A 24,187-nucleotide genomic window follows, 5' to 3' on the forward strand; every position below is an offset into this window, starting at 1 on the left:
GGGGCTGAGTTCCACTCCGTCCCCTCTGAGATGGCTTTCCCGGTGCTGATGTGTGTCAAGCCCCGGCAGGGACTCTGTGTATCTCCTGGTCGTTGCAACAGGTAGAGCCTGGAGGAAGGGAGTCTGAGCTTCCCCCTTGCTTTCGCTTACACTGTTCTTGAGGGGTTTCACAAGGAATTTCCTGTCTCTAGCCCAGCCTTGGTGTGCTCAAGTGTTTTCACATTACCACGTCTGTGAGAGGCTGCTCTGTGCAGACACCACTTCTCCCTTCTTGCATGGCATCCATGTGACAGCTGCACCAGTTGCATACGGAGAAAGAATGCTCCGAAGGTATTTATATTCCACAGCTGAGTACGGGATTAGCACTCTCACTGTTGCAAGCCTCCAAAATGATTGCTGTGCCATAGTTAAAGAACTGCTGTTCTCCAGGGTGCCAAGTGCAGTTGCACACTGGCATCACCTACACACTGCTCTAGCCCTTAGTGCACTGGAAGAACATCACTTAACTCCAGAGAGCATCTTTCAGTCTGTCACAGCCTTTGCAATTGGGCCTGTTCTGTAGAGTTGGGCTTGTTCTGCTCCTCCAGCCTTTGGCACAGCTGTAGTTTGGTGTGTCAGGGACTGAGTGTTGCAGCTGGATCTGTGCAATTAGTCTTTCTTGTGCCATCCCTGAGTGCTCCTCCCATTCCTGATCTGACAGCTCAGTACCGGCTGTAGTAGCACTAGCTAGTACTAGCTAGTCTCTGACAAGCTTTTGCCCACAAACTGCATGAAACTTCCCAGAACGCCTGCAATAGTGTTTTAATTGCTCTTTGTTCTTTGTTCAGGACAAAAGAGACCTCCCAAAGTAAGAATTAACTCCTCGCTGCACTGCATGCAGCTAGCTGCCTTCCTCACCATGCATGCACATCCCTGTTCTTAGGGTAGGAAATAATGCCCAAAGACTCAACAAAATTGTGCTATTTGGTATCCTGAGTTTCCATAGTGAAGTAATTTTAGAAGTAACCAAGTGTCTGATTTTCAGTGGTATGCCTTCCCTGGAGTCACTGGAGTCACCCTGGCAGAGAAACTGGCCTAAAAGGAGGAGGGTGTACCTCTAGCTAGCCATGTTAGCTGGCTAATAACTGAGGAGGCAATGAAGTCACCATCTTACACAGCGTTTTGTCCATTGAGGGGTCTCTTGGACCTTCTTGTGCAGCAACCTGGGGTAGGGGACCCTCTGGTCTCATTCTGAATGGGAATTTCTGTACTTGTAGGAGTGTTGGTAAAGCCAAACTGTGGATGCACAGAAAATTGGACTTCTGGAGGTCTGCCTTGGAGTGTGGGAATTGGGTGCAGCCCTGTTTTTCACATAGGTTGGTGTCAGAAGACTGTTAGTTAAAGAAATCTTATACCTCAAAACTTCATGACACTTCACAGCAAGCTGAGCCTTTTTGCAGTGCAGGCTGTGTGTGCGTTGAGACAGTTCACTGCTGACTCAATGACACTAGAGAGTATTCTCCAGGCTGAATCCTGTGCTGTTATAAGGGAAGTTTGAGGAGGTGAGGAATATAAGCTTGGGTGCAATAGGAAGTGCCTGACTGCAGGACAAATCTTTTGTTGTGTTACGCATCATGAGTCATACCCGTGTACAGTGTTTAGGGGCAGCTCTGGCAGTCACACCACATAGGGAGCATCTGAAGCAGAGTTACACAGAGCAGTCATGGCTCTTTCTTAAAGAGACTTCTAAACTGTAATATTGTAACATGCAAGTGTTGGTCAAGAAACCGAACACTTCCCCTAGTTGTATGTACATCTGGGAGCAGTGGTTGCTGCTTCTTATTGAGCAAAGAGAACTGGCAACCCCTGGTCTGCAGCACAAACCAGAGCTGTGCTGTAATCAGGTATGATGGATTTTGAGAGTGCAAACATATTTAAAACCTCTAAAGTGCATGAGAAAGGATAGTTGTGCCCCTCTTGCCATTCAAGGTACGTTGCAGGACAGAGTGCCTGGCTGTGCAGGTGTCTATAATGAAGGACCAGTGGGAGCTGCTTGGGGACCTCTCAGATGGAGAGCTGTAACCCACCTGAAGGAGCAGCTGCTCAGCAGGCTCATTGTCTGCATTGGTGCTGTCACCACAATACCACCTTTGTGGATCTGGTGCCTGTTCTGGTGAGGACACTGCAAAACACGGAACAGAGCTGGTGTGAGCTCAGCAGTTGGTGTTCCAACTGATTCTTAGTCTCCACAGTGTACAACTCGCAGGTGGGTTTACATCCTTGTTGGCAGCTGTGCCTGACCCATGGCTGTCTTCTGCTGAGTAGACCTGGGCCTGCTTTTTCTCTTGGCTGTACTTGGGCACATGCGGCTGCTCTTGCTGTTCAGGACTGTGCTGGATTGTCACCCATGGGCTGGTGGCAATGCTCTTCTCACGGAGTCAATGTGGATAACTGCTCAGGTCTTCCTAGAGTGCGCTAGCAGCTGCAGCATGATGAGGCAATTGTCAACATGCAAACATGGCTGATAAATTCTTGCTTTGTGTAAAAAGCTACTTGTATAACCATGTCAGAGTATTGTGTTGAGCTCCTGTTATAAAACCATAGTTGTATTTCTGTTGTAGATGTGGGTTTGGCAAAATTGGGGCAGGATTATTTCATTGATTACCTGATGGGACCTGTTCAACAAGGCTGTTCCCACACTCCCTCCAACCCAAAGATCAAGCCTGTTCCTGTACATAATAGGTTTATGTGTGTGTGTAGTTATTGTTTCTTAGTGTGTTTTTGCCCCAATGTGGGTCCCAGTTACACAGCATGGAGCTCCCTGTGCTGGAGCGTAGCCACAGGGCTGCAGCAAGGAACCTCGCTTTTCATATGCTCTGAGATTTAGGCTATGCACACAATCAGGAGTTTCATACAAAGCAGCAACAAAATAATTCCTGCTTATAACAGCCAGCTCAAGCCACAGGTCTGGTAGGAGCTGTTTCATGGTTAGGCCATTTTATCATTGTGTTAGTTAAGGCTTGTGAAAAGCAGCTTTATTCATGGTAGTGGCAAGGATGGGACCAGGCTCAGGGAGCTGGCTGTCCCCTGCATCCCACTGCAGCTGAATCAGTGTGACGTTTGGTGCTGTCACTAGCGTGGAAGAGCTCTCAGTATGTAGATGCATATGTGTCAGGAATGTGGGCTGAGACACAGATTGTGTTCCTCACCTCAGAACTTGTATTGACAGGACAAACATCAGCCTGAGCAGACATGGCTGTGACGGATGAGAGCCTGTACTGAGTGCAGGACCAAATCATCAGATTTTGGTCTTCAGACTCCTGGTCAGATGAGAATTATATTTTTTTTAAAACTGTCTGGTCCAGCTGTGTGTAGGTTTCACCAGAGCTTGTATTATGTATTCTTAAGAGGAAAGAAAAGGTAAAATGCAGAGGTGAAATGACTCTACATAGGGATTGTACAACAAATATGAAAACATGCAGAGGAGACATGTAATAATTTGCGCTGCTGAGCATTGGATTTTGTTAGTATCACCCTTGTCCTGAAGACACCCTTTCCTGGCACAGTGCAGGCAGCAGGGTTGCTGCTGGAGGAGGTGATGTGGGTAATTGCTGGAGTATGGAGAGGGAAGCACTTCCTCTTCCAAACAAGCATGACTTTGTGCTCTCTGGTGCCTTGTCAAGGTCCTCTGGACCCAGGGTGAGATGGCAGCAGTGTAACCATGGCAGTGTTTGTCTCCGGTTTAATGACTCATCCCAGAGCATGTGATCATGTGTGCAGCCTCCCTGCTTCCCTTTGCCCTATTTCATCCAATCTTTAGATCTAGTTATATAACCAGAAGTCAGAGGGATAGGGAGAAGGAAACAATGCTGAAGAATTGCAGGTAATGTCACTAAAATGCGTCTGTAGCTCAAATAGCAGAGCTGGTGTCTGGGAAGCTTGGGAAACTGGGTTTACTCCCAGCACAGTTCTCTGCAAGTGAGCATGATGCATGATATCTGAGTTTGTAAGGCTAAGGAGGCACGGTGAGAGCACAGGACTCCCAAGGCCTTGGCTGTGGTAGAACTGCCATGCTTACAGGAGCCAAGCCCTTTGCCTTTATCTTAACATGCAGCATAACTCTTCTTGCATTCATCATGAGATCTGTTTCATCGCATAAGCCATGGATACCTGTTTTTCCAGTATGTGTAGGACTTGCTGAGACTGATGTTCACAGAAATGTTTGAACTACTCTGCTTGTATTGGTCCATGGTGGGGTGAGCCCTGAAGTCCTAGATGGATTCTGACGTAGCAAATGCTGGCACAGGTCTGGTGGGATGCCTGGAGACCGATCTTGCTAAGTTGGTGCTTTTGCCCAAGGTGTGAATCTGCTTCTTGTCATCTCAATTTTGAGAGGTGATACTGAGGTGATACTGGTGGTAAGGTGAGTTTAATAGGCATATTAAACATATGTAGGTGCAACATGCTGCACTGAAGCATCCTTCACAGCTCTTTGAGAAGGGGTGCTCTTTGTCTACAGATCCTACAGTCACAATGTGATGCTTATTGGTTCTGTATTACTTCATTTGCCACATTTTTCTGTACTGATATCTTCTTCCCTTCAAAGTTCTGTCTAAGTGTCATTTCAGTTCAGTCATTATCTCAGATACACAGTGTAAGCAAGAAAGCTGATTATGAGATGAGGTTCAGGGTATCTCTTTGCCTGACACAAGGGGACAAGATGCTTCAAAGAAGCTATTACAATGCCTGTCAGAAATAGTTTGCTTCAAGGGAAGCTTTTGAACAGAAACATTTCCTTTCCATGCTCTGGAAGCATTAGCTTGGTCACTGGCAGCCTGTTGAAGAGCCAAGTGTCACATAGAACAAGATGCCATTTCATATAGTGCTTTAAGAGTGAAATCAGGCACTAACAAAAGTCTGAAAATGGGAGTATGAAGAGGAAAAGAGGTGCATGTGATTTATAATGTAGAAATAGTATTGCCACTTACTTTTTGTTGTTTTTTTTTAAAAAGCTTGCCAGAAGTTACCATTTAAATTTTGAGAGGGAGGCCTGGTGCTCAACCCACTGAGCTACACAGTGTTTGAGCCAGATAACCTCTTGCATGCTATGTTCTGTTAACTTGGATGGTGGTTACACAGGTGTCATTTAATGGAAATTTCTGCCCCACTTGAATGCTGTGAAACAAAGACAGAGATTTAAGTTCCTTGTTTTTTTAATTAGAGCTAATCGGGCCCCTGTAGGAAAACAGACCCTCAGAACAGCAAGTGCTCGCATGGACTGAAATAATTTTGCCTTGTTTTCTTATCAGGACACTTTTGGGCTGTGTTGAGTGGGTGTTGGTCTTGGCTTTCATTGCAAACAGACCCTTCACTGTAAAACTTTTTAACGCTCTTTGGCTGTCAGAAAGGACCCCAGATTTGACTCTCAAGGAAACATGCTTGCAAATGAGGGAGAACAGGGATTGTCGGTTCCCATTCAGCTCAAATCCTGATGAATGCTCATGTAAAAGCCAGCTGCCAGCTTGGCACAGCTGTTCTCATGTCACGGCCTTCTTCCCTTTTCAGACCAACCCCAAGAAGCTGTGTTCAGTGGTGACCATGTTGAACACACGGAGGATGGAGAATGGCAGCGCTCGACTTCAACTACCTCATCTCAGAGTGAGCGGGCAGAGCAACTCTTGCAGAACCAGCACAAGAGCCTGGCCTCTGAGGACACCAAAAAGAAGAGGGCTCAGAAACCGTCTCACATGCGGAGGAACATAAGGTAAGCAGCAGCAGGACAGGGTCACATACAGCCCTTTGCATGAAAGCACAATCTCTGGACTTGCTTCTGAGCAATGTTTTGCCACTGCTGGCAAACCAGATGGTTTTTCTTTTTCAAAATTTTAGGATTTCACCAGTGGGAGTAGTATGATCTCAGACTGGAGTGCTGCATGTGGGTGCAGACTTGTTTGGTATTTCAAAAGAGTGAATATTTGGTTATGGAATATATTGCAAAAATTGTGTAATTGCTGCTGGCTTTTAAGACATGCCATTGAAAAACAGCACCTCCATTAAGTTAATACCAGTTTCTGATATTTGCTGAGGAGGATCCTATTGAAAACAGCCTAAAATACAGTCCTTTCCTGTACTATCTTACTCATTGGCAGGGATGCTGATGATACGACAGGTGAAATGTGGGAAATCAGTTTTACATGATTTATAAAGCAGTAATTGTTTGATTGTATAAGTTATCACATATTTTGGGACAGGTTATGAGGTGGTTATTCACTAGGAAATTTTGTTCAAAATTCTCTTAAATGCTCAGAGGAGTCCTAATGGAGCAGGAACTCCTGGGGCAGCAAGTGGCCCTCTTGCTCTCTGTGTAATGTGCTGATGGTCTCTGGTTTAAACCTTTAAGTTTTTGCAGATTGATTTTCTTAAAGCCAAAGGAATAAGCATTGAGTGGGCCTTGGAAACTGAGACTTCATTAGGATGGGGAAGATGTCCCTGAAGTATGTGACTTGATGCTTTTAAAGGCTAGTTTGAGGTAGCTGGATTCTACTACTGCTTGTACTGCACCTCTCCTCTGGCAAAAGCCCCTTCGTTTCAGGGCTGCACATGTGAAACTGAAGCAAGGTTGGAAGTAAAGAAAATTACCTGTAAAGGGAAGATGCTTTGAGAGCATCCTTTGAAACAATTGCTAAAGCCACTCGAGGTCCTGGTTCCTGAAAATGCTATGACAGAGGAGAATCAGGGCGATGACTTTTTGTGGCATAAGTGATGCCTTTTCTTTCCATATATTGTTTTTGGACAACTTTCTGCATTTTCTGTTTATAAACAGCATAGCAATAAAAAAAATCCTTTCAGATAGAAGAATTAGTCTCTGATTAACCTAGTTTAAGTATGTGCTTACCCCCTCATGTTTTTCCTTCTTTCATTATTTTGCTCCTGTCAAACTTTGTCTTTTCCTTGACTAAGAGTAGTGTTACCTGTAGTTGGGAAGCAGTCTTGAAATAGCTGTAGAATTTGTCTGTATCTTTTGACAATGATGTTTCTAGTCTGTGTAGCTGACAGAATACCTGGAGCTTGTCAGTCATTTTTTGAGCCAGCTGTACAGTCCTTCATGTTTTTGGAAAAAATTGTTTGAGTCTAACCAAATCACGTCTGCTCCTGTGTTCAGAAAGCTGTTGCGTGAGGACCAATTGGAAGCTGTGACAAAGGTAGCCCAGCAGGAAGAGTTGGAGAGAAGGAAACGACTAGAGCAGCAGCGGAAGGATTATCCAGCCACTATACCAACTGTACCCCTTGAATTTCTTCCTGGTAAGCAGTGGAAGGTGCCAACCAAAGCAAGAGTTTTAAGGAAAGAAGATGAATGAAGAAGGGATGCCATTCTTGTCCATGATGGGACAAGGGGTAATGGTTTTAAACTGAAAGAAGGTAGATTCAGGCTAGATATAAGGAAGAAATGTTTTACAATGAGGGTTACATGGGTTGCCCAGAGAGATGGTAAATGTCCCACCCCTGGAAGCATTCAAGGTCAGGATGGATTGGGCTTTGAGCAACCTGATCCACTTGAAGATGTCCCTGCTCATGGTAGGGTGTTGGAGTAGATGGCCTTTGAAAGTCCCTTCCAGCCTAAATAATTCTGTGATTCTATGCTGCCCTTGGACTTTCAAGTCTAAACTCTAGAAACAGCAGTTTCAAATCACTTGTCAGTTCAGTATAGGCAGTTTCACTTCTGAGCTTGTTTTGAATCAAGATGCCATGGGCTGCATGGGGAAAGGTGTCAGCCAACTTTTGTTGAAGTTATTTTGACGCATTAATTGCATTTAGGGGGATCCTGGAACAGTGTTCTCTTGTCTTTCCAACTGGTATGGGAGCTTTAACCAATCGCCTTGCCAGAAATGCCGTGTCCTTGGTCCAGACCCTCTTTTACTGCACATGGTCTGCTAATGCATTGGTCTGGTAATGGGCATAGTGCAACAATAAACTGGGTGCACATATGTTTATGATGTCTTTTGATGAATATGTCACCTAGACATATCCTAACCTGGATAATTTTGGTGATCCAGTTTGTAGCACAGCCTCTCTCTAGTTTAAAGGGCAGAGAAGTGCAGTTCCAACTGTACTTTGTTGTGTTGGGAGCAAGGAGTTCTTGAGTTGACTTTCCCTCTTGAGAAAGTGTATATTCTCCCTTACGTGAAAGTGTCCAAAATGCTTTTACATGGGGGAGAAGGAATAAGAGATGTTTAAAACACTTTGACTGTTGCAGAGTAGGTTGCAGCTCCTGAAGAATGTCGTTGCTTGCTGAGTCACTGCACTGGTGCTGTTTGGCCCTGTAGCCTCTCTCCCCACATGACAGCACTTTAAACATGCAGACAAATGCTCTTGATCAGCAAAAGTTGTTTAGGATATGTGGGATGTAATTATTATGGTGTCCCTACTAACAAAGGGCAGCTATCATCCCTTCAGCAGCTGGTACTTTCTCTGCTGGATGAAACACAGCTTTTACTTCTGAGATCAAAAAACCCCTGAGAAACAAAGGACTTTAGCATGTTGCGTGGTCAGTGTGCCCCAGTCAGGGCATGCAGCAGAGAGGGTGCCCTCAGCAATGGGCTATTGTTTTGGCATATTGAGAAAGGAGGAGAGTGTGACCCAGGAAGCTGAGTCATAGTAGTATTGTAGACAGTGAGAGTTTGTTATGGAAAATTCCAGGACTAAGTTATTGGAGCAAAAGTGGAAGGAAACACTGTCTGGTTTCTGAACAGTTTTGTCTCCTTCCCCATTATTATGAATTACTTACTGTTTGTAATTTATGATTGTAGAGGACATCGTTTTCAGAACAGCAGAGGCTGCCCAGCTCCCCCCTCAGGTCCTGACTGAGGAAGTGATCTGCCTCGACAGTACCAGCAGTGGCAGTGAAGATGATGCTAAAGGAAAAAATAGCATTAAAGATGGTAAGTGACCAATTGCCTCAGCCTGGGCTTCTCACAATATGCTGTTTATTCAGCCACAAGTCTGTTCTCATCTGGTCAGATGCTGCAGTGGTGAATCACTTCAGATTTTTGTAGGCTTATTGGTTTCCAAATATATGGGCAGTTCTAGCCTTTGAGTCCTAAAGTGACATTTATAAAATGGCCTGTCAGGCACTCTTGTGAACTTGTCCTTATTACTGCTTATCAATGCGCTTAACTTTGCTCACTGCTCTGCTGAAGAATGCTTACATGTGATGTGGCATCATCTGCCGTGTATTCAGATCAGCCGCGGAAAGTGTTTTTTGTGTTCTGTGTCCCAAATGGATCTAACCTGACTCCATTACTGTCCTTTACTCTGGTACAGTACTTCTGCCCAATTTCCTTGGTGGTCCTTAGACATTGCATTAGTAAATAAAATGCGTGTCTGGGTTTGGGAATTGAGAGGACATACAGAGGAGAATGTAAAACATTTACAGAAGCAGTCTTATATTCCATTTGTATCAGCCCAAATTAGTGTTCTCTGAAGCATAAGAAAGCTCAGGAAAGCTCCTGCTTTCATATACTAGTCTGAAGGGCCTGCTGTGTGCCTGTGTCACAGAATCATCAGTGTTGGCAGAGACCTTTAAGATCATCAAGTCCAACCATTAACCTGGCACTGCTGTAACCCCTAAACCAGATCCTCCAGTGCCAGATCCAGACACCTGTTAAACACTTCCAGGGATGATCAGCTCCCTGGGCAAACGTATTCCAATGCCTGACTACCCTAACAGGGAAAACATTTTTCCTGCCATCTGATCTGAATTGCTCCTGTCTCAGCTTATGACCATTCCCTCTAGTCCTCTCCCTGCAGCCGTGGCAGGAGAGACCATTCCCCACCTCTCTCAAACCCCTGTCAGGTAGTTGTAGAGAACAATGAGGTCACCCCTGAGCTGCCTCTTCTCAAGGCTAAATAAATAAACCAAACTCCCTCAGTCCTTCCTCATGCGACTTGTGTTCTAGACCTCTCTGAGCCTCACTGCCCTTGGCTGGAATCGTTCCAGTGCCTCAATGTCCGTTTTAAAGTGAGGGGCCCAAAACTGAACACAGTGCTCACAGTGTGGTCTCACCAGTGCTGAGTACAGGGGGATGATCCCTTCCCTAGTCCTGCTGGCCACACTACTTCTGATATATGCCAGGATGCTGTTGGCCTTCTTGGCCACCTGGGCACACTGCTGGCTCATGTTCAGCTGCTGTCAACCAGCATTCCCAGGTCCTTTTCTGCCAAGAAGCTTTCCAGCCACTCTGCCCCTAGCCTGTAGTGCTCCATGGGGCGGCCATGACCTGGCACTTCACCTTACTGAACCTTATGCAGTTGTCCTCAGCCCACTGATCAACTTGTTCCAGGTATCTCTGTAGAGCTTTCCTACCCTTGGCAGATTGACATTCCCACCCAACTTAGCATCTTCTGAAAATTCACTGAGGGTGCACTCAATCCCCACATCCAGATCATCAATAAAGATGTTAAACAGGACCTGCCCCAGCGCTGAGCTCCGGGGAACACCACCAGTGACCAGCCCCAGCTGGATTTAGCTCCATTAAACACAACTCTCTGGGCCCAGCCATGCAGCCAGTCTTTTACCCATCGAAGAGTCCACCCATCCAAGCCACGAGCAGCCAGATTTTTTTAGGAGGATGCTATGTGAGACAGTGTCAAATGCCTTACTGAAGTCCAGATAGACCATGTCCACAGCCTTTCCTTCATCCACTGGGCAGGTCACTGTCATAGAAGGAGATCAGGTTGGTCAATCAGGACCTTCTTCCGTAAATCCATGTTGGTTGGACTTGATGCCCTGGTTGCCCTGCAATAAATTTATAATTGCAAGTGTGATGGCACTCAGGATGACCTCCTTCGTGACCTTGCCCAGAACCGAGGTTAGGCTTACAGGCTTGTAGTTCCCTGGATTCTCCTTCCAACCCTTCTTATAGATGGGCATCACGTTTGATCATTTTCAGTCACCCAGAACTTCTCCACTTATCCAGGACTGCTGGGAGCTGATTGCAAGTGGTTTGGCAAGTTCTTTTGACAGTATTGTGCCTGCTCCTTCCGAATAGGTATTAGGCCAGTGTGGAATTGCAAAAGGTGCTGGTAGCCTTATTTCCTGGTAGGTTTTTTTCCATACATTATACACCCTGGTATCAAGATAACCTTTGCCCTTTTTCTCTCCTATTTTGGTTACTCTACAGAAGTGATTGAACTGAGCTCAGGAGAGGATGATGCCCTCCAAATTGTGGACAGCAGTGACTCTGACAATGAAGGGGAAGAGGATGGCAGTGAAGAGAGCAGTGGTTCTCATGTGAATGATGCCTTAAATCAGTCAGATGCTCTGGGGCAAGTCATTGTCAACATCAATCATCCACCAAACGAAGAGGACATTTTCCTGGCTCCCCAGCTTGCACATGCAGTAAAACCTCATCAGGTAGGCTTTGTTAGCCTTGCAAATGCAATGAGTTCATGCAAGCCTACCTTGGAATCTCAGCAGAACTTCTTTGGTGAGCTCTGTGACCAGTCTGGTTGTGCTGGTGGCTGTTGTGGATAGTCAAATAAGGACAAACTAAAGGGAGGCCAAGACTTTTGTGTAACTTTGACTATTGTTATTATCAGGCATTTGTATATTTAGAGGAACATTTTCAAAACAAAATTAAGTTTATAAACAAAGTAATCAACCCAAATTCAGATTCTCTGGCTACAAATTAGTTTTGATTTATTATTATATTCTCAAGAAGTTTTACTAATATCTAAAAATACTGAGCTTCTGGACCTTCACTAGATTTGAGGTACTGTAGTGAACTTGAAACATCCCCTTTATGTTTTCATGGTTTATGCAGTCCTAATGTACTTGCCACTCTGTAAATACATACCCATCTCGGTTTTTTTCTCTCCCACCCTTCTAAAACCTTTTCTACTTTTCTGTCTAGATTGGTGGGATCCGATTCCTGTATGACAACTTGGTCGAGTCCTTGGAGAGATTTAAAACCAGCAGTGGGTTTGGGTGCATTTTAGCACATAGCATGGGCCTGGGCAAGACCATACAGGTCATCTCTTTCTTGGATGTACTTTTTCGGCACACAGAGGCAAAGACTGTTCTTGCCATTGTACCTGTAAGTAGCCACATGAAGGGCTGGCTGAGGGTCTTCCTTGTACTACTTCTTTCTTTGCATAGAGAAGACTGATTAGGGTCCTCTCTTGTGTCAAGCTCTATCCTACCCTTGTTGCTTTGCTCCCTCTTTCATTCCCTGTCTCCCTGAGTTTGCATGCTGTGGGCTGCTGCTTCCATCTGAGCCCAGCTGGGTGTCATTCCTGATTCTCATTTTTGCTCTTAAAATCTGGAGTGACTCAGTTGGATTTTTAATCCTTCCATGGCTAACTTTTCCAGGTGAATACACTCCAAAACTGGCTAGCAGAGTTCAACATGTGGCTCCCAGCACCTGAAAACCTTTCTGCTGATTATAACTCCAAAGAGGTCCAGCCCCGCACCTTCAAAGTCCACATCCTGAATGATGAACACAAGTAGGTGCCAGTAAAAGACTTTCTGAGTTCTTGCTCCATGTCTTAGGGAACTGTTATCAGAGTTGCAGTTGCGAATTGTTCAGTTTGGACTAATTCTGTGCCCTTGATTCCCAGATATTTTCCACTCTGCATTTATTGTCGATGCAGTCTTGAGAGGAGGACTTTGGTACCTGTGAGAGATTTACTACTGTTCCTTTCATTCAATATTTCTATCTTGTACTTCCTTCTCACACTGCTGACACACCTTCTGTTCATCCATGTGTGCTAAGATCAGGAGCCCAGTTCCAGAGACAGAGCTACCTCTGTAGAGAGGAGCAGAAGTCCTCTGACTTGTTTCTGGTGAGACACTACTACTCGTGTCAGAGTCCTGGGGTTCCTGAGACATGTGCCCCTATACCGTATTTCTTGTATTTCAGATGTGGGTTGGTTTTTTTTCCTGAGATTTTTCACACACTTAGGGATTCCTCTACCTGACACTGTGACTTTCTGTGAATTGTGTTGTCCTTGAGGGATTCTGGCAAATTATACAAAGCCTTCTTGTCCAGAAGGGAGAGATCAGTGATTGCAGTTACAGCCTGGTGTGGAGTGTGTTCTTGGCTTGTGGATCTCTGCTTCTTTCTGGGTCATTTTCCTTGCATGGATCAGGACAGTGCAGTGATCCTAGGGAATTCTCAGTTCACTGGCTGTGTTCATACACCTGCCTGTTGAGGTCTTCACCTTCTGAGCGGGATATACTTTAAATCTGCTAATGCTACTCCAGCCATTTGTTTACTATTGGACAGGATCTGGTGTGCTCTGGTGGACTGAGTGAAGACAGTGTCTTGATCTGAATGAATTCTAAGCAGACTATCAGGGAAGTAATAATTGGGGGGTCACAAGCGTTGGAGGAGACAGCAACAAGGGATTACAACCATGTGCATTAGCACCTCATTCTGAAAATGTTTTTTGAAGAAGCAGACTCAACAGAGTGCTCTCAAGTTTGATATGCTTTTGTGCATCACAGACTTCTACAGCTCAGTTGCTCTAAGGATTTGTCATTTGCAGCCCTTCTACCTGTGGCACATAAAAGCCTTTTTTTTCCTCTGTACCGGATTATTTCCTAAGGAAATGTCACTGTATTCGTCCATCTGGTTTATTACAAGAAAAGTGCTTTAATTAATTGAGCAGGTCTTCTTTTCTCAGCAGACTCCAATCCAGTGATTCATCCTGAAACTGGAGGAAAGCTTACAGTTTATTTGGTTGATTTGCTTATTTTGCAGGACAACAGCTGCACGTGCAAAGGTGGTGAATGACTGGGTGACAGAAGGCGGTGTGCTGCTGATGGGGTACGAAATGTATCGTCTCCTCTCACTGAAGAAGTCCTTTGCCACTGGCAGGAAGAAGAAAACAAAGAAACAAGCTGGCCCTGTCATTATTGACTTGGATGAGGAAGACCGACAGCAAGAGCTTCTGAAAGGTGGGAGGCCAGCCCTCAAGAAGGAGAGTGTGATCTTGCTGTGCAGCTGGCTATCAGCTGTGACAGCACAGGGAAACAACCTGTAACTTGTTTTTAGCATCGCGACATGTTTTAGCTAGGCAGGATTGTGTCTTTGGAGGCAGAAGGTTGTTGAGCTTTGGCCGGGTCTTTCATTTTTTGCAGTAGCTGCAAGTAAGCATGGAAGCTAATACACTGAACTCTGGGATTCATTGGTGTGAGATTTACCAGTCTGCTCTGATGCAAGACACCCAACTTGATGCAATGCAGGTCATTGAGCAGAAATCAAGGGGCACTTAGGTTTGCTCTTACCACGTTATGCTAAATTGGAGCTAGTGTCTAGTAATATTTTATCTCCTGAATTAGCCTTGCTCTCTGCACCCATGAATTCTGCTTTTTTTTGTCTTTCGGAACTGCCCCTCCTTTTTGAAGCTGGTGACCGTATAAACCCAGAACTTTTGTTTTACTCATCCCTAACTAGCACTTAATGTTCCTTGTCCTCAGGGATTGAGAAAGCTTTGTCTCGTCCTGGCCCAGATGTGGTTATTTGTGACGAGGGACACCGGATAAAGAACTGCCATGCCAGCACGTCGCAGGCCCTGAAGAACATCCGCTCCCGACGGCGGGTGGTCCTGACTGGCTACCCCCTCCAGAACAACCTCATTGAGTACTGGTGCATGGTAGACTTTGTCCGACCTGACTTTCTAGGCTCACGGCAGGAATTCAGCAACATGTTTGAGCGCCCTATCCTGAACGGGCAGTGCATTGACAGCACCCCCCAGGATGTCCGTCTGATGAGGTACCGCAGTCACGTCCTGCATAGCCTGCTGGAGGGCTTTGTGCAGCGGTGAGTCCACCCGGAGTTCTTCGTGGTGTAGTCCATGCAAACAGCAACTTCACCCCAAATTAGCCTTCTTGTTTGCTGAGTTTATGCAGTACAACTAAATCTTGCTGCCTTATAGAATCATGGAATCATTTAGGTTGGAAAAAACCTTTCAGGTCACCAAGTCCAACTGTTAACCTAACGCTGCCAAGTCCACCACTAAACTACATCCCTGGGTGCCACATCTACACATCCTTTAAATCCCTTCAGGGATGGTGACTTCCTGAACAGCCTGTCCAATACTTGATCCCCCTTTCCCTGAAGAAAGTTTTTTCTAATATCCAATCTAAACCTCCCCTGACACAATTTGAGGCCGTTTCCTCTTGTTTTGTTGTGTGTTACCTGGGAGAAGAGTCTGACATCCACCCGGCTCTGCCCTCCTGTCAGGTAGTTGTAGAGAGCAAGAAGGTCCCCCCTCAGCCTCCTTTTCTCTAGGCTGAACCCACATCAGCTCCCTCAGTCACTCTTCATCAGACCTGTGTTCCAGGCCCTTCCCCAGCTCTGTTGCCCTTGTGTGGACATGCTTCAGCCCCTCAATATTTTTCTTGTAGTGAGGGGCCCAAAACTGAACCCGAGGTACAAGGGGATGGTCACTGCCCTGGTCCTGCTGGCCACACTGTTTCTTAGAACTCTGTTTTGCCTTGGGGTTAGAAGTAAAGATGGTTTGCTTTGGTACCACAGACTCTGATAACAGAGAACAATACCTCTAAGTGCACCAGAGTGACCTCAGGTTTATTTTGGTGGCTTAATAGTTGATTAGGGCATGCACTTTATGACATCCTCTACCAAAGGATCTGAACGTGTTTCATGAAAGTGGTATGAGAAGTGACAGTGCCTGTACTGCTCTGGAAACAAATCAGCTTTTTTTTCTCAGATGGGGGTTCTAAGATGCTGGACCAGTGATTTAGATAGAGTGTCTTAATCACTGGCAGAGCTCAAAATAGACCTTAGGTCTTATTTCAGTTTTTCAGCCACTATGGAAAACAGGACTTTCATTACTCTCTTAACACTGTGGCCTGTGCTAGTAGATTGTAACGTTTGAGATTTCTGTAGTTGTGTTTACAGTTGGTATTTGGCTGCAGGGAGAACATCTCGAAGTGTGGTGCATTAGAGACAGGCAGCCACAGAGAGATCAGATTGGAAAATTCCCTTCCCTGTATTTATCTTTCTCTTTTTTGTTTCCTCCACAGGCGAGGCCACAATGTACTGAAGGTTCAGCTCCCATCCAAGGAAGAACATGTCATTTTGGTACGTCTGTCAAAGATCCAGCGGGCGCTTTATACAGAGTTCATGAACCGGTTCCGAGATGCAGGCAACAGTGGCTGGCTGGGCCTGAACCCCCTCAAAGCTTTCTGTGTCTGTTGTAAGGTAGGTTTTGGCGGGAGATGCAAAGAAATACTCTAATATGTAAGGAAAAGGTGGGAATATGATACGTCAAAACAGGAGGTGAAAGTGTGGTTAGCCAGGGACATCTGCTCTCCCTACAGTCCTCTCCAATGGCTGAACACAATTGTTATCTCTGCTTCCAGAATGGGGGTGCAGGGATGTTAAATGTCTTTTTGAAATTGTGCAAGAAACCTGCAGCCATTAGCTGAACCAATACTGGGCTGGTACCCTAACCTCCATAACCTTACCCCTTTCCTCTGGATTTGTGCTCTGTGGAGTGTACAGTGAGTGGCCGCCTGGTTTGTTCTCAGGGAAGGAACTGGGCACTTTTAAAGACATGAGATCTTTGGGTAAGAAGATTTATACCTTGTGCCATGGCAGACTTAGTTTTTTTGGTTTTCACTACCTTAATGCAGTCAGACTGGTTTTGTCTGCACTGTCTTACAGTGCCATGTGGGGATGGTGAGGAGATGATTGAAGTATTAGTTCTTTCCTTTGAATAGCTGTGGGGGCTTTCAGTCCATGATCATTGGCAAGCAGCAGGCCTCTTCTAACCACTTGCTTTTCTTACCCCTTCAGATCTGGAACCATCCAGATGTGTTGTATGAAGCTCTGCAAAAGGAGAATCTGGCAAATGAGCAGGATTTGGATGTGGATGACCTTGGCACAGCAAATAGTAATTCCCGCTGCCAGGCTCAAGGAATTAAAGTCAAAACAGAGAGTAATGCTTTGGCATCATCAGTTGGAGAAGCTACCAATAGCAAGTTCCTCCAGAGCGTTGGTTTCAACCCTTTTCAGGAGAGGGCAAATCAGGTTGTAACATATGAGTGGGTGAGTGCCACTGCTGGAAACCTCTTCATTTGGAGAGTCTGAAAGACTGTACCATTTTGTTAGGGCAAGTTTCTGAAGCAGGGCAAAGAGAAGACTCTTCTGTTTGAGCTGTGGGTTTCTCTTCCATTTTCTTTACCACAGAGCATCTTGATAAGCAGATCTGCGCTGTGCTAGGAGGGGTTTGGGACTCTTGTGGGGCAGGAGTGCAGTCAGCACTCTTAGACCATTGTTTTCATGTGACCAGAAAGGCCATGGACTTTGTTATTCTAAAAAAGATTATTAGGGTGAAGTTCGAACTAGATGAGATGGTGGTAAATCTAGAGGGCTGGAGGAAAGTGCTTGAGATAAGAGTCACGAGAGGTTAAGAGGACACTCATTCATCTAATAAGTTTATCATTTGGAGCTTCTGGAATGGGAAGTAGCAGCAGTAGCTGGGAGTAACATTGTCACCTCCATCAACTGGATGTAAATATCCTCTTTGCAATGACTTATTTCTTTCACCTTGAGACAGGGTTGTTGAACTAAACAGGGAATGAGCATCTCCACCTGTAATAGTCTCCTGTTTCTTGGTAGGCCAAAGACATCTTGTGTGATTACCAGACAGGAGTCTTGGATAACTCACCCAAGATGGTGTTACTGTTCCACCTGATTGAGGAAAGTGTGAAGCTTGGAGACAAGATCTTGGTCTTCAGGTAAGCAAAGTATCAACAGCTGATCCTGCAGCCACTAAACACTGGAGTAGTTGGATCCCACCTGGTAGTAGGTTGTTGTTACACAAGTCGAATGGTGTGGCAGTTCCCCTTTTCTCCTTTGTTGTATTAGGTCTTGGGTTTCCCCCATGGATTTATACTTATGCCCCAATCAATTTACTAATGAGAGAAGTGCTGCACAAATGGAATTTGACAACTGTCAGTGCTGTAATGGTTGGGGAAGGGTTCTGATACTCCACTTTTGCTGCTGGGGGGGCTTTTTCTTGAACAGAGATCTTGGTTTTGCAGCCAGAGCTTGTCCACCTTATCTGTCATTGAAGAGTTTTTGGCAAAGAGACCGATGCCAAATCCTCCAGGCTCAGATGGAGGAGTTCACAACTGGGTCCGAAACATCAACTACTACAGTGAGTACAGCAAATCCTCCTCACTTTTGGTGTGACACTATCCTCTGTGATAGACTAATTCCTGAAAGTCACCCACCGTCTTCCTGGAGTTGTCGTTGGGTGTGAAAATGCTCTTCTGACACATTTTTCTGATTAATTTCTTTCAGATTGCTCTTACTTTAGTTGTTTGAGAAGACAATGTCAATTGGATAGGAGCTAACTGATAGTTTCTCAGTCCTCTTTTTGGCATGTTACTTAGAAGATGTTAGATATCTTTAACATCTCTTTAACGCACTACTGCTCTTTTAAGTTGCAAAAGATCCTTTTTGCGTCATGTTGGGATATTTGCTAGACCTTGCTTCTGAACCAGGATAACTGTGGAATGCTTTCACTAGCTTAGGACTGCAATTTCCTCCTCCTCTTCTCTTCCCCAGCTTTAAATCTTGTTCTAGCATGGATTATTGCTTTGTGTGGCTACTTTACAGGCCAGGACTGAGAGCAGTGATGTAGATATGGTGTTCCTGATTTTTGTAGAGCTGCCAGAAGTAAGCTGCTGCCCAGGAACAGAGACATGACACCCCCTGCACTCCCTTAGACAAGTACTCTCTATGCTCAGATCTAGTCTTTGGGGATATGCCAAAGGTTTTATTTACAATTTTGCTTTCTCTTAGTTCCTGGAGCTTCCAGCATACATGACACCTTTGTTCCTGCTGTTCATGCTTGCTATCCATCTTGCCTAAAGCAGAGCCTTTATTGGGCTAAATGTGTTGTAGCATTCCTACTCCTGGCCTTGGCAAGCTTGAGTAATACTTTCCTTGATCGTTCAGTTGAACAAATCCCAACCTGGCTGGTTGCATTGTAGCTGCCAGGCCAGGCAAATTAGAGGTACAGAGTGGTTCACTTTAGGTCCTGGAGTGCATGACTTGAGGAAGACCTAAGATTAGTTTGGAGCCCATTTTTGGGCTTGGTGTTTGAAAAGTGGGTTTGTTGTGAAAGAATTCTCCCAAACATACAAAGCTTTTAAATGTGTCTTTACTTTCCTTCTCAGGACTGGATGGCAGCACCTCTGCCTCGGAAAGGGAGCGACTGATTAACCAGTTCAATGATCCCAGCAACACCTCTGTTTGGCTCTTCCTTTTGTCCACACGGTAAGTTGGCTGGAGCAGAAAGACACAGTGGAGGGCTCACACTGTTTTGTATGCATATGGGCTTTCAGTTTTTAACTTCTTCATAATATGCTCTCAAGACTCCATGGAATGATAGTGTCATCTGCTTCTGAATTCCTCAGGGATGTAGGATTTCAGCCTTAGTCCTCTGCAACAACTTAACAGTCTTGGAAGCCAAACCTGGGTTTAAAGTTTGACTGGAAGGAACTTTATGTAGACATGTCATGGACTCTATGATGGTTGTCCCTGCCTAGAAGTTTTGAAAATCAGCCAAGGCAGCAGTTTGAAATTTGCCTTTGATTTCTAGTGCTGGGTGTTTGGGTGTCAACCTCATTGGAGCAAACAGAGTGGTGGTGTTTGATGCTTCTTGGAACCCGTGCCATGATGCCCAGGCTGTGTGCCGAGTGTACCGCTACGGGCAGAAGAAGCCATGCCACATCTACAGACTGGTTTCTGATTACACCCTTGAGAAGAAGATCTATGACCGTCAGATCTCTAAGCAGGGCATGTCAGGTAAGTGTGGATGGACATGTCATTGCACTCCTATTACCTCCTGTAAGTCCTGTTTCTGTGGCTTTCACAACTTCTTTTTTTAAGGTTGAAAACAAGACAGCAAAGAAGTGACAGACGTTATTCCAGGGCTATATTTGATGTTTATGGGTTGGCAGTGACAGGAGATACTAATAGAAATTCGTGGCAGAGCAGTAGAGGTTCTAGAGCCAGCATCCTGCAGCAGGGTTGTGCTACCAGTCCAGTGCAGTGCCCTTTACCATCCCTGCTACTCTCTAGGCTGCTGCAACAGAGACTTGGGAGGTGCTCATCCTATTTTCCCCTGTGCCTGCCTATTACTTGTCTTATGGGCATTGCTTATTAGATAGCTCTATGCCTCCATTTCTCCAGCAGCAGGAGACAGGAAAACAGCTGAATTAAAACATATATTGATACCTTTGACTGAAAGTGCTTATTTAGGAGCCAAAAATAAATAATTCATTTCAGTTCTGACCTGTACCAAGAGTATCTTTTGTGCTAGTTCATACCAACTGTGAAGCTGCTCTCATAGAACATGCAGCTGGGGGTTGTGGTGACTCAAAGAGAGCTCAGCTGCCTGTGTTCTTCTTTGCTCAAAAACTAGCTCCAGACACAGCTGCTCAGCATGGTCAACTCAGCATGCTGTCATGCACTCAAGGTGGAGGCCCCTGGCAGCTGGCCTGGCTCCCAGGAGAGTTCTGGAGAGAGATGTTTTCTCCACGTGCTCCCATTTGCCCTGTGTGCAGGAGAGAATGTCCAAGGAAAACATTCAGGCTCTTGTAAGCAAGAGAATGTGGCTGCTTTTCTGGGCTTTCAATTCAACAGAGTTCTGTAAATTGCGGTACCTGGTTTGAGCCTTTTTGATGAGATTTGTGCGAGAACACCTATTGATGTGGCTGCAATTCTGTCACAGGACATGTATGTTCACAGCCTTGTCACATGAGATGGGACACTATGTTAACTAGTTTCATGTTCCTACATACGAGGAGCTCGGTGATCTGCACTGCACTGCTGTGCAGTCTGGAGCACAAGGCACTTGTCAGCCTGACTTGGTCAAACAGGCTCAGCTCTGAACATGAGTGATGATATTTCTCCCTGCCCTGACATTAACAGAATACTCTGAGGATTATGCAGATTGCAAGGAGGGAGCTTTGTTAGGACAGGACTGTAGGAAGGGCTGCAGGCAAGCAGTACATATCTCTTCCCTTTTCTGCTCACTCCATTCCCTGTCTTTTCCAGATCGGGTGGTGGATGATCTGAACCCAGTGCTGAACTTCACCCGACGGGAGGTGGAGAACCTGCTGCATTTTGTGGAAGAGGAATCTGACCCTGCTCAGCTCTCCCTCAATCCAAGCAAGATGAAGGAGTCTGTTCTACAGTTAGCCTGTCTCAAGTATCCTCACCTCATCACCAAGGTAGGACCAGCCTGCTTCCTTGCTGGCACAGCACTGCACAGGTAGGAGTAGGCCTGGAGGAGTCTGATAGTGTGGTGGGGCAGTGATGGCATGAAGGATGCATCTGTGTGCTGGTGGGAATAGGCAGAAAATCCTCCAGAGAAGGTCCAAAGAAACCTGCCCTTCTTCCCTGCAGTATCTCCTATGCCTCTGTCCTGTACAGGTTTGGGGGCAGGTTGTTGGGCACCCAGTAGTTTTCTTCAGCTTGATGCTAGATAGGAAGGTGGTAGCAGTGGCATATCCCAGTTTGTTGCTAGCTGTTTTCCTGGGGTGGCTTTCAAGCAAAGCTGGGACAGGCAGCACTTGCCTGTGTTGTCAGGATTTCACTGATAGGGTGGTGCTTCTGAATGGGCCTGTGGCCAGGTGCTGTGGGGCTCTGGTGGCTGTGTGGCATCGTGGCAGACTCTGTGCTTGCACTCTTAACCTGGCCTTTGGCTTGTGGGTTTTGTTGTGTGCTCGTGGTAAGTGATGGCCTTGGCTGGGCAGGCCATGGCTTAGCCGACTGTCACCCTTCAAGCTGAACCTTGGTCACATCTACAGCATTGCCCCACACGTGCTTTGCCGTGGCCAACTCTGCCACCCAGTTCTCCTTCCCTGCTCCAGCCTGGGAGGGAGACAAGCTGCTGCAGGGAGCTGGTGGCTGCCGTTTGGGGTTTGTTGGTTCCCTCTTGTGGTGCCTTGTTGCCAGAACCTTGGTGCTGTGGGGTTGCAGGAGCCTTTTCAGCATGAGTCACTGCTGATCGACCGGAAGGAGCACAAGCTGACCAAGGCAGAGAAGAAAGCAGCCAAGAAGAGCTATGAGGAGGAAAAGCGAGCATCCGTCCCCTACACCCGGCCGTCCTACGCACAGTATTACCCAGCCAGTGACCAGAGTCTGACAAGCATCCCTGCCTTTAGCCAGAGGAACTGGTGAGTACCTGCCTCTTCCCCTTCTTCCCATGGTGTAGCTGTGAAATGAGGGGGCAGGGAACACTTAGCCCTGTCGGGGGGGGCACTGCACTCTTCTCCCTCCTCTCTCACTAGGCGACCAGCGCTCAAGGGTGAGGACAAGCCAGTGGCAAGCGTCCGCCCAGTTCAGTCCACCCCTATTCCTATGATGCCCCGGCATGTCCCCATGGGCAGTGCAGGATCAGCATCTAGTTCCAGCCCTGCTGTCAACTTCCCCATCAACTATCTGCAGCGAGCTGGTGTCTTTGTGCAGAAGATTGTCACCACCACGGGTGAGTTGCTGGTGCTCACAGTGGATTGAGCTGTGATGCCCGTGGTGAACTGAGGACCAGGGTGAGTTGTTGATGCCCACACAGGCTGTGGGCAGATGAGCATCAGAGCCAAAGATACTGCCTCTCTGCATTTTAGGGGTTCCCCTGTGCCTGGAGGACTTTCTCTGCAGGGTGCAAGAGGCATGGACCTTTTGGGTTGTTGGGAGTGAACTTCCCATGATAGGACCTGCAGTACTGTTGCCATGGTCCTTGTTGGGTTTAGGGGAGATGCTGTCTCAGAGTAACATGGCTTTTGCTTCCTTGGAGCCTCTGCTGCCCTCCTGTGCTGCTTAGAAATAAACCCAAGGCTTGATTGTTGCATGGCACATAGGAGAGAACTGTACTGCAGACTAAGGGGTTGGTGGTGCACCTGCCCTCTTCTGTGGCTGGCTTGTAATTTGATGGACACTGTTTTGTTTCTTCTCCCACTGCCAGATATTGTGATTCCGGGTACAAACACATCCACTGATGTACAGGCAAGAATCAGTGCTGGCGAGAGCATCCACATCATCCGAGGGACAAAAGGTAAGTGTCTCTGTCCTGGTAAGACTTGTGGATAGGGTCCTAGCCAGTGCTGGTTAGCAAAGAAATGGATATAAAGGAATGAATCAGTCCCTTGAGAGGAAAAGAAACAAGAAATGGGAGGAGGTCTAGAGTCTGCAGTGACTCTATTGCAGCCCATGCTCTGGGTGTGCTAATGCTTCAGGGCTGTTGCAGGTGTGGCTGCTCATGCCCCTGAGAGGAGCTGTTGAGTTCTGTGGCTGGGGGTTTCCTTCTCACAACACCTTCTGCATGTACTGGGGCAGCTAACTGCTCCTTGGTGCTCCCAGAGCAAACTTAGCCTCAGGTGTAAATTTCCACATTTCCCTCTTGGCAGCACAATGGGTGTGGGTGAGCTCCAACCCAGGAAAGCTGAAAGGGTGGAACTGGGGAGTGAGGAAGGCAGCAGAAGCCCCACCACTGATCTCCCTGTGGGATCTGGGCTGGCCTTAGGCAGCAGTACCCTATTCCTGCCCAAGCATCCTCCCAGACTCATGGATCCTGAGCTGAGACAGGAGTTGTAATGCAGTTGTTGAATGAAGTTGTTCTGCTTGTGTTCCAGGGACATATATCCGGACCAGCGATGGGCGGATTTTTGCTATCCGGACCACTGGGAAGCCAAAGGGCAATGAAGACCGTCAGACAGCTGCCTCAGGTAGGGACTCATGAGTGCTGTGTGGTGCTTGCACATGTGGTTTCCTACTCTAGTGTCTGGGGCAATGTTCCCTGGTGTGTTCCATCACGCCTGTGTTTAGAGCTGGCCCCACAGTTTTGCCGTGATATCCCCACCTTCCTTTCTGCTGTTGCTTCCTGGCCCTCAGGTTTTTCTTCGAGGTTGTCTTTATCACCTGCTCCATCTCTGTTTCCAGGCTCCCAGAGCTCTTCCCTGGAGTCCACAAGCAATGGCAGACACAGTGCCTCATCACCACAGCTCCCCAGTGCGGAGGAGCTCACTCGGCCCATATCCCCCGACAGCCCTGAGATCATCAGTGAGCTGCAGCAGTATGCAGAGGCGGCGGCAGCCCGGGAGTCACGGCACAGCTCTCCCAGCACCAACACGGCGCAAGGCCACGCTGCCCGCGCGGACAAC

General features: G+C 46.6%; 1 protein-coding gene across 1 annotated transcript in view; it reads left to right on the plus strand.

Annotated features, from left to right (window-relative positions):
* The window catches only part of RAD54L2 (RAD54-like 2 (S. cerevisiae)), a gene marked incomplete at its 3' end in the record, with an annotated part of 44,100 nt that extends 19,919 nt beyond the window's left edge, over positions 1–24,181 (plus strand). The window contains exons 2-21 of the mRNA XM_009070835.1: positions 5,545–5,743; positions 7,142–7,281; positions 8,787–8,918; positions 11,160–11,392; positions 11,892–12,074; positions 12,350–12,483; positions 13,743–13,939; positions 14,462–14,804; positions 16,031–16,208; positions 16,806–17,057; positions 17,631–17,749; positions 18,056–18,171; positions 19,199–19,298; positions 19,624–19,829; positions 21,084–21,259; positions 22,011–22,207; positions 22,322–22,518; positions 22,993–23,082; positions 23,660–23,752; positions 23,967–24,181. Coding sequence (XP_009069083.1) covers positions 5,545–5,743; positions 7,142–7,281; positions 8,787–8,918; positions 11,160–11,392; positions 11,892–12,074; positions 12,350–12,483; positions 13,743–13,939; positions 14,462–14,804; positions 16,031–16,208; positions 16,806–17,057; positions 17,631–17,749; positions 18,056–18,171; positions 19,199–19,298; positions 19,624–19,829; positions 21,084–21,259; positions 22,011–22,207; positions 22,322–22,518; positions 22,993–23,082; positions 23,660–23,752; positions 23,967–24,181 — 3,500 coding nt within the window. The remainder of the gene's footprint in view (positions 1–5,544; positions 5,744–7,141; positions 7,282–8,786; positions 8,919–11,159; positions 11,393–11,891; positions 12,075–12,349; positions 12,484–13,742; positions 13,940–14,461; positions 14,805–16,030; positions 16,209–16,805; positions 17,058–17,630; positions 17,750–18,055; positions 18,172–19,198; positions 19,299–19,623; positions 19,830–21,083; positions 21,260–22,010; positions 22,208–22,321; positions 22,519–22,992; positions 23,083–23,659; positions 23,753–23,966) is intronic.
* Positions 24,182–24,187: the final 6 nt, after the last annotated feature.

The sequence above is a fragment of the Acanthisitta chloris genome, unplaced genomic scaffold (genome assembly GCF_000695815.1).
Source record: "Acanthisitta chloris isolate BGI_N310 unplaced genomic scaffold, ASM69581v1 scaffold4063, whole genome shotgun sequence".
In the NCBI taxonomy this organism is placed as follows: domain Eukaryota; kingdom Metazoa; phylum Chordata; class Aves; order Passeriformes; family Acanthisittidae; genus Acanthisitta; species Acanthisitta chloris.